The 9,799-nt window shown below is 49.8% G+C and overlaps 1 protein-coding gene across 1 annotated transcript in view; it reads right to left on the bottom strand.

Annotated features, from left to right (window-relative positions):
* Positions 1–2,452, bottom strand: part of USP10 (ubiquitin specific peptidase 10) — a 37,606-nt gene extending 35,154 nt beyond the window's left edge. The window contains exon 1 of the mRNA XM_060253856.1: positions 2,407–2,452. Within this exon, the coding sequence (XP_060109839.1) occupies positions 2,407–2,452 (46 nt within the window). The remainder of the gene's footprint in view (positions 1–2,406) is intronic.
* Positions 2,453–9,799: the final 7,347 nt, after the last annotated feature.

Genomic DNA, 9,799 nt, shown 5'->3' with positions numbered 1-9,799 from the left:
AAGTGCTGCATGCCAGTTTGGCGTAGCGGTGAAGTGCGCGGACTCTTATCTGGGAGAACCGGGTTTGATTCCCCACTCCTCCACTTGCAGCTGCTGGAATGGCCTTGGGTCAGCCATAGCTCTTGCAGAGTTGTCCTTGAAAGGGTGGCTGAAAGAGCCAGTTTGGTGTAGTGGTTAAGTGTGTGGACTCTTATCTGGGAGAACCAGGTGTGATTCCCCACTCCTCCACTTGCACCTGCTAGCATGGCCTTGGGTTAGCCATAGCTCTCGTAGGAGTTGTCCTTGAAAGGGCAGCTTCTGTGAGAGCTCTCCCAGCCCCACCTACCTTACAGGGTGTCTGTTTTTTTTGTGGGGGGAGGGGAAACTCTGAGATTTAGAGTATAGGGCAGGATATAATTCCAATATCATCATCATCATCATGAAAAGGGTGAAATGAACATGTATGGAGAGGGCTGTGTGACCACAAAGTTGGGTTAATCTTCTTTTAAAATCTGAAGAAGGAAGTTCGACTCCGCTGGCACTTTTATGACAACCAAAGGTGTCACAGGGCTCAAACTTTGTCGTGCTGCTTCGGACCAACACGGCTACCCAGCCAAATCTTTCAATCCGAAAGGACGCTTCAGGCATTGCTAGGAGGCTGAATCCACCAATAAAGCAACTTGGAAATGTTAGAAACTGCATTTCTGGCAAACCAAAAACACAGAAAAAGCAATAGCCCAGATAATCAAAAGTGATGAGCCTTAACTGGGCAAGATCTTGGAGGCTAAGCAGGGCCGATTCTGGCAAGTACTTGGATGGGAGACCTCCAAGGAATACCAGAGGCGGGAAGCAGAGGCAGGCTTTATTCAGCCACTTCCTCCAGCCCCCCAGTAGGGGTCGGTCGCCAGAGGTCACCACGACTTCTAGGCGCAGACACACACAATGCAAAAACATTAACCAAAAGTGGCAGCTAGAAGCCAATATTCTAACTGGATTGCCAGTTCTGCGTTGGGAAATTCCTGGCGATTTGGGTGTGGAGCCTGGAGCTGCTGAATTAGGAGGTGGGGAGGCACCAGATTTGGGGGTATAATGCCATAAGACCTACCCTCTAAAGCAGCCAATATTTAAAAAAGCAGGGCTTCTCTTCCAGCAGGGACTCAATTGCATATTAGGCCACACACCCCCTGATTTAGCCAATCCTCCAAAAGCTCACCAAGGCTCTTCTTACAAGGCCTACTGTAAGCTTTCGGAGGATTGGCTACATCAGGGTGTGTGGCCTAATATGCAAAGGAGTTCCTGCTACAAAAAAAGCCCTGATTAGGCCACACACCCCTAATGCAGCCAATCCTCCAAGAGCTTACAGTAGGCCCTGTACGAAGAGCCCTGTAAGGAATTCTAGCAGGACCTCCTTTGCATATTAGGCCCCACCCCCCTGATGTAGCCAATCCTCCTGGAGCTTCCAGTAGGCCCTGTACGAAGAGCCCTGTAAGGAATTCTAGCAGGACCTCCTTTGCATATTAGGCCCCACCCCCCTGATGTAGCCAATCCTCCTGGAGCTTCCAGTAGGCCCTGTACGAAGAGCCCTGTAAGGAATTCTAGCAGGACCTCCTTTGCATATTAGGCCCCACCCCCCTGATGTAGCCAATCCTCCTGGAGCTTCCAGTAGGCCCTGTACGAAGAGCCCTGTAAGGAATTCTAGCAGGACCTCCTTTGCATATTAGGCCCCACCCCCCTGATGTAGCCAATCCTCCTGGAGCTTACAGCAGGCCCTGTACGAAGAGCCCTGCAAGCTCTTGGGAGGATTGGCTACATCAGGGGGTGTGGCCTAATATGCAAAGGAGTTCCTGCTGCAAAAAAAGCCCTGATTAGGCCACACACCCCTAATGCAGCCAATCCTCCAAGAGCTTACAGTAGGCCCTGTACGAAGAGCTCTGCAAGCTCTTGGAGGACTGGCTACATCAGGGGGTGTGGCCTAATATGCAAAGGTGCTCCTGCTACCAAAAAAAAAAGTCCTCCCTCAAACATCTGAATGTTGTGTCTTGCAGCTCTCAAACATCTGACTTTCATTCAATGTGGCTCTTGCATTAAGCAAGTTGGGCCACCCCTGGAGAAAAGGGCTGTCTTGAGGCATGGGCTGCATTGCCCTGTACCACTCCGAGGCCCCTCCCCTCCCCAACCCCTTCCCTCTCCAGTAGGGGTGGAATTCTAGCAGGAGCTGCTTTGCATATTAGGCCACACACCCCGTGATGCAGCCAATCCTCCAAGAGCTTACAAAAAAAGAGCCTTGCAGGCTCTTGGAGGACTGGCTGCATAGGTGGTGGGGGTGGCCTAATATGCAAAGAAGCTCCAGCTAGAATTCCCCCCCTGCTCTCCAGGATCCATCCCCAAGCCTCCAGGTATTTTCCAACCCAGAGCTGGCCCCCCTACTTAAGGGGCGTGCCTGCTGTCTTCCAAAAGGACCGCCCAACGCCATTTAATGCAATAGCACTGCAAGCCGAGACATATTCTGAGCCAAAAGAAAGAGGGGGAGGGGAGGCAGCTCTGGATGCCAGCGCTGGGTCCCTGTAAAGTGGGGGTTTCCCACCATGCCGCAGCCCGAGAAAGGCCAGGCTCAGGCAGGCAGCTGCCCCCAGCTGGAAGAGGTGGAGGAAGAGGAGGCTCTTACCGCAGGGCTCACGGCTGCCGCTCTTGCAGGGCTCGCCTCTCCCTCTGCAGCCATGTCTCATCCAGGAAACCCTCGCCGGATTGAAAGGGAAGCCGCCAATGAGAAGCGAGAGAGGCAGGCCCGGAGGGTGGGGCTCTGGCTGACAAGCGGCCAAAGCGCTGGAAGCAAACAAGAGAATCGGCAGCTGGCAACGCGGCAGAAGGTCAAGGCTCTGTGGGCATTAAGATTCCGCTCAGGCGAGGAGGGAGAGGCGGCTTTCCCTGGGGGCTAGGCGGTGGGGAAAGAAAGAAAGAAAGAAAGAAAGAAAGAAAGAAAGAAAGAAAGAAGAAAGAAAGAAAGAAAGAAAGAAAGAAAGAAAGAAAGAAAGAAAGAAAGAAAGAAAGAAAGAAAGAAAGAAAGAAAGAAAGAAAGAAAGAAAGAAAGAAAGAAAGAAAGAAAGAAAGAAAGAAAGAAAGAAAGAAAGAAGAAAGAAAGAGAAGGAAGGAAAGAAGGAAGGAAAGAAAGAAAGAAAGAAAGAAAGAAAGAAAGAAAGAAAGAAAGAAAGAAAGAAAGAAAGAAAGAAAGAAAGAAAGAAAGAAAGAAAGAAAGAAAGAAAGAGAATTTGGGGGGGGGCACTGTGTGACACAGAGTGTTGGACTGGATGGACCACTGGCCTGATCCAACATGGCTTCTCTTAGGAAGGAAGGAAGGAAGGAAGGAAGGAAGGAAGGAAGGAAGGAAGGAAGGAAGGAAGGAAGGAAGGAAGGAAGGAAGGAAAGAAGGAAGGAAGGAAGGAAGGAAGGAAGGAAGGAAAGAAAGAAAGAAGGAAGGAAGGAAGGAAGGAAGGAAAGAAAGAAAGAAAGAAAGAAAGAAAGAAAGAAAGAAAGAAAGAAAGAAAGAAAGAAAGAAAGAAGAGAGAAGGAAGGAAGGAAGGAAGGAAGGAAGGAAGGAAGGAAGGAAGGAAGGAAGGAAGGAAGGAAGGAAGGAAGGAAGGAAGGAAAGAAAGAAAATTTGGGGGGGCCACTGTGTGACACAGAGTGTTGGACTGGATGGACCACTGGCCTGATCCAACATGGCTTCTCTTAGGAAGGAAGGAAGGAAGGAAGGAAGGAAGGAAGGAAGAAGGAAGGAAGGAAGGAAGGAAGGAAGGAAGGAAGGAAGGAAGGAAGGAAGGAAGGAAGGGAAGGAAGGATATATATTGGCCACTGTGTGACACTGTGTTGGACTGGATGGGCCATTGGCCTGATCCAACATGGCTTCTCTTATGTGACACAGAGTGTTGAACTGGGTGGGCCACTGGCCTGATCCAACATGGCTTCTATATATTGGCCACTGTGTGAATTTTGAGAAATCCCTGGAGATTTTGGGCTGGGTCTTTTGAAACGGGAGGGAGGGAGGACTTGGGGAAGGGAGAGAGTTCAGTGGGTCATTATGCCACTGAGTTCACCCTCCAAAGCAGCCATTTTCTCCAGGGGAACTGGCCTCTGTAGTCTGGAGATCACCAGCCGCCCCCCTGGAGGACGGCAATCTTACCAGGAATGGAAATAATATACAGCATGCAAGATTCAGAGAGATTTTCTGGGAAAATAAAACAGAAGTCCAGTGGCAAGTTAAAGCCTAACAACATTTGATGTAGTGGTTAAGTGTGTGGACTCTTATCTGGGAGAACCGGGGTTGATTCCCCACTTCTCCACTTGGAGCTGCTGGAATGGCCTTGGGTCAGCAATAGCTCTCGTACGAGTTGTCCTTGAAAGGGCAGCTTCTGGGAGAGCTCTCTCAGCCCCCCCCCCCATTTTACAGACTGTTTTGGTGGAGGAAAGTAGAGGAAATTGTAAGCCACTCTGAGACTGATTCAGAGAGAAGGGCGGGATATAAATCTACGGTCTTCTTCTTCTTTCCAGATGCTAAAAAGGAAGAGACCTCTTTTTCTGGACTTCTGCAACAAGCCAGGAGCTCCTGACCACCCTAATGGACTCTGTGCTGCAGATTCTCTGCTTATGTCCCTCCCCTGGTTCCACCCTCCAGGAATTTTCTAACCTGTCTTTTCAGCTGCTGTGCAATTCGTAATCAGAGAGACCAGAAACATTCCTGGCCAGCAGGGGGCAGCAGCAGCCTCTGAAATGCAACTGAAACTCTGCCAGGCAAACCAATTCAAGTTTTAGAATTCTTAATTCAGGGGCTACGTCAGCACTTTGCCGCCTGGATGGCCCGGCCTTGCCCAATCTTATCAGATCTCAAAAGCTAAGCTGGGTCAGCCCTGATTAATGCTTAGCGGGAGACCACCATGGAAGTCCAGGGTCACTAAAGAGAAGTAGGCACAGAGCTGGCCCTGCCCCTAGGCAATTGCCTAGGGCGCCAGACTTCTGGGGGTGAAAAATTGTGTGTGTGAGGGGCAGACGTTAGCCTTGCCTAGGATGCCAGACAGTCTAGGGCTGGCCCTAAGTAGAGCATGGCAAACCACCTCTGTTCGTCTCTCGCCTCAAAAACCCTCTGGGTTTGCTCCTGTGGCTTGGCAGGCTCTTTCCACCACCGACTCAGCAATTCAGCAACGAATCGGGGATTCAGACGGTGAGCCAAGGCTTCCAACTCTATGTCTGCTATAGCAGTTCTACCCTGTTTCAGCATCATCGGCTTCCCCGTCTTCCTCTTTGGCAGTTTGCCGCATCTGTCCACTTAAATGTGGTGTTCTGCTCTATCCTTACGTGGTGTGGGTTACCACATTAGAAAACACATAATATGATATCAGTGGAGGATCCAGCTAAACAAAGGTGCTAAAACAAAGCAACTTTGGGGTGTAATAGCTGGAGGCAGGGCTTTTTTTGGTAGAAAAAGCCCAGCTGGAACTCATTTGCATATTAGGCCACAGTCCTTAATGCCAAGCCAGTTGAGACTGTGTTCCTGTTCAAAAAAAAAGCCCTGGATATAGTCTGTTACAAAGTGCTGGTTATTACCTTTAAAGCCCTATATGGCCGAGAACCTGCCTACTTGAGGGACCGTCTCTCCCCTTATGAGCCCCAGAGAGCGCTGAGGTCAGCTGGAAAGAACCAGCTGAATATCCCTGGGCCGAGGGAGGCCAGATTGAAGACCACCCGGGATCGAGCCTTCTCCATTGCTGTGGAATCAACTCCCGGAGGAGGTACGGGCCCTGCGATGTTTAGATCAGTTCCGCAGGGCCTGTAAGACCTACCTCTTCAAACTAGCCTTCACCTAATACCGAGGCAAGACAGTTTCGCTGGACATGTTTTAGCCACTGAATTTTAAGACCTAAGTTATAGCACCACAATGTTAATTTTAATATAGTTGTTAATGGTTTAATGATGATTTTATTATTGAAATTGTAATTTACTATGTATGGTTTTGTTGTATTTTATACTCATATATTGTGAGCCGCCCTGAGCCTGCCCTGGCGGGGAGGGCGGGATATAAATAAAAAGTATTATTATTATTATCATTATTATAAAACAAACAGCTGCCTCCAGTTAAATGCCGGCAGTAGCAGCTGGTGTTAAAAAGAACCTGTATCACCTGAGAGCACCTACCAGCCAGAAAAGATGCTTCTGAGTATACCAATGGACCAAGCTGGGATGCCATATTGTTAGAAGGAGGAGGAGAAGATTAGATTTATACCCCACTCTTCACTACCCAAAGGAGTCTCAGAGCAGCTTCCCATCTCCTTTCCCTTCCTCTCCCCACAACCGACACCTTATGAGGTAGGTGGGGCCGAGAGAACTCTCCAAGAACTGCTCTGGAGCAAAACAGCTCAGAGGCCGATTTCTCACTAGGCTTGTTCTGGGCGGAGAGCCCTTTCGCTCCTGACGCTTCTTTTGGTTTTTGCACAAGCTGCCCCGGGGCTGCAAGTTCACGTCCCGCTTTTCTGCAGAAAGTGAGATCCTCTTACAAGCGGTTTCTGCTTGCCGCGGGAAAGTGATGCGCCAACTCACAGCTCCGGGGCAGCTGGTGCAAAAACCAAGAGAAGCGCCGAGGGCAAAAAGGCTCTGTAAAAGGGCAGCTGCTGTAAAAGCTCTCTCAGACCCACCCACCACACAGGGTGTCTGTTCTGGGGGGAGAAGGTGAAGAAGATTGTCAGCCGCTCTGAGACTCTCAGATTCAGAGTGGAGGGTGGGGCATAAATCCAATAACTTCGTCTTCTATCTTCTAGAGATCAGTTTGAACTCCAGGGGCTTTCCAGGCCTCACCTGGAGGTTGGCAACCCTATGCCTGGCATATGTCAGTGGAAGAGGCCAAGTACCAGCTCCTGGGGAAGGCTTTTCTCTGCCTGAGAGCCTGAAGAGCTGCTGCAGGTCAGAGCAAACAATCCGGAGCAGGGCCAACCAGAAGGCGGAGCGGGTAAAATAATCATAGCCTTATTAGCTTAATAGCCAAGGCTTGCATATGTGAGAGACTATACTGAGCTGGTGCTGACTGGCTGGGCTTCACCGGCTTGCAGTCCCAAGTTCAATCCCTGGCACCAACTGTTAAGGGATTTCGGGTTGCAGGGAAAGAGTTTTGGGCTGCCTTAGAGTCACTGCAAGAGGCGCAACGGAGCCAGAAAGGCCTGTGTTCAAATTCAGTAGAATATAGCTTTATAGGTTTGGGAATCTTAGAAGGGTTTTAACCACCGCAACGAATTCTTCAGTGTTAATAATAGCCTATGATTCTCTAGCATCTAACATTCTTAGTTCGCTAAATGTTAAACCTAAAAATGTAAAAAAAGGGAAGAAACATAAAATCTCTGCAGCCCTGGTTTGATGAAGAATGTCGAGCCGTTAAAACTCTGTTGCGTGACACCTGCAGATGTTAACCGCGCCTCTGGGGCTTTGTCTTTACCATCAGAGTACTTTGATCTTAAAAATCAGCTGTCCCAGGTTATTCTAAGCAAAAAGGATGATTATGCTAAACTTCAGTGGAGGAGCTATACCAGGCCATAATCTTAAAAGAACTCTAAAAAATTCTGGTCTATTGTATCAGGTGCCCATAGAGTTGATGCCCCTTCTATGTCTGCCATTCCCCCCAATGTCTGGTTCGGGGGCATCAAATTAATTTGTTTTGTGGGCCAGATCTGACATAAAGGAGACCTTGTCGGGCCAGGCCACGTTGGGCAGGGCCATGTGTGTACCTATTGAGCCAATTTGGTGTAGGAGAGCCAGTTTGGTGTAGTGGTGAAGTGTGCGGACTCTTATCTGGGAGAACCGGGTTTGATTCCCCACTCCTCCACTTGCACCTGCTGGCATGGCCTTGGGTCAGCCATAGCTCTGGCAGAGGTTGTCCTTGAAAGGGTGGTTGAAAGAGCCAGTTTGGTGTAGTGGTTAAGTGTGCGGACTCTTATCTGGGAGAACCGGGTTTGATTCCCCACTCCTCCACTTACAGCTGCTGGAATGGCCTTGGGTTAGCCATAGCTCTGGCAGAGGTTGTCCTTGAAAGGGTGGCTGAAACAGCCAGTTTGGTGTAGTGGTTAAGTGTGCGGACTCTTATCTGGGAGAACCGGGTTTGATTCCCCACTCCTCCACTTGCACCTGCTGGAATGGCCTTGGGTCAGCCATAGCTCTGGTAGAGGTTGTCCTTGAAAGGGCAGCTGCTGTGAGAGCCCTCTCCAGCCCCACCCACCTCGCAGGGTGTCTGTTGTGGGGGAGGAAGGTAAAGGAGTTTGTGAGCCGCTCTGAGACTCTTCGAAGTGGAGGGCGGGATATAAATCCAATATCATCTTCTTCTTCTATTTAAGATGAGGTAGCAGAGATATAAACTTTCTAAAGGACACAGACAAACACGATTAAAGGTTTGTGTGTGTGTCTTTTAACCCTTAAAATAAAACATGCTTAAAACATTAGGTTTTATAAGGTGCTTCCTTTGTATTTCTTCCACGGGATCCAGGAAACTGGGCAAAGGAAGCTCTTTCCCTCCCTCCCCGGGGGACCACGAGGGGGAGGAGCCTCAGCCAACAGAAGGAAGAGAGGCTTGGCTCAGTAGCTCTGCTGCGTGATTGAGAGAGCCCGACAAGGCAAGCTAATCCTCCACAAGGGAGGAGTCTCAGCCAATGGAGAAAGCAGAAGCTTTGCTCTGTAGCTCCTGTGCGATTGAGCATGCCTGGCAAAGCAAGCTGTTATGCAGCAGGAAGTAAGAGAGAGGGAGAAGGAAGCAGATGATATCCAGTTGCTCGGGGGTCCTAATTGGGCCCCCAGGCTGCATATTTGACACCTAGAAACACAGAAGTTAATCTAGTACTCTATTCTATTGCATTTCCAAGGCACCTGAAGGTCTCCACAACAATTCTATAGCCTGACTGAGGTTTTTTTGTCGGCTCTGTGTTTCTTAGTAAATCCCTAGCCAGATGAAATCAGTGAAAGAAACAGAAATTACACTTTAACAGTCCTGTTGCGGACTACAATTTATGGGATTCGAAGATACATTTGTTCTACCGCCAGCCTTGTTTCTGTGACGCTTTTGTATGATACGCAGTGGATTGAATATTTTGCAATATAGAAGGGACAATGTAGCCTAGTAATTTGGATCATATAACCGGAGAGGTTTTTGGTTGCCTATCATTCATGTGATTTCTCTTATTGTTTTTGTTCCCACCTGGAGGTGGAGGTTGCCGCCCGCCCCCGCCCGGCTGCCAGTCCCCCCTAGATGTCCATAAGGATTTCATAGTCGGGCCTGTTTGTTTCCATGGGCCTGGAACCACATCGGTGCCCCCCCCCTCCCTTTGGCCCTCGAGCTCCTGATCGGTTAGTTGCCATAGCAACCTGCCCACTCCATCCTCAGCTGGGGGGCCCCCTCAGATTTCCTCGAAAGGCAACCCCCCACTCCTCTCCCTCCCCGAATCTCTGCACGTCCATTTCAACCCCAGGCTCCCTGCATTTCCAGCCAAAAAGAGAGGAGGGGAGAGACTCGATTACATCACCGCATTAAAATCCTAGCAATGCTTTTTTTTTTTTTTTACAAGACAGAGAAGAAAAGGGTAGCACGGTGGGCGACGAGGGAAAGACCACTGGCTTGCAGGAGAGAGGGGTGTTCGCCCTCCCCCCCCCAAAAAAAGGGGGGGTTGCAAGCGGGAAAAGAGAGGTGGGGTGGAAGCAAGAGAGCCGCCCCCGACCGCCCCCTCGCGGCTAGAAGACCAATCGAGAGGCTCTTCCCAGGCGGGGCAGCGAAGGGGTTAAGCCGGAGCTGCGCCGACTGCTC

This window comes from Heteronotia binoei, chromosome 14 (assembly GCF_032191835.1).
Source record: "Heteronotia binoei isolate CCM8104 ecotype False Entrance Well chromosome 14, APGP_CSIRO_Hbin_v1, whole genome shotgun sequence".
NCBI classification, from domain to species: domain Eukaryota; kingdom Metazoa; phylum Chordata; class Lepidosauria; order Squamata; family Gekkonidae; genus Heteronotia; species Heteronotia binoei.
This window is presented reverse-complemented; position numbering and strand designations above follow the sequence as displayed.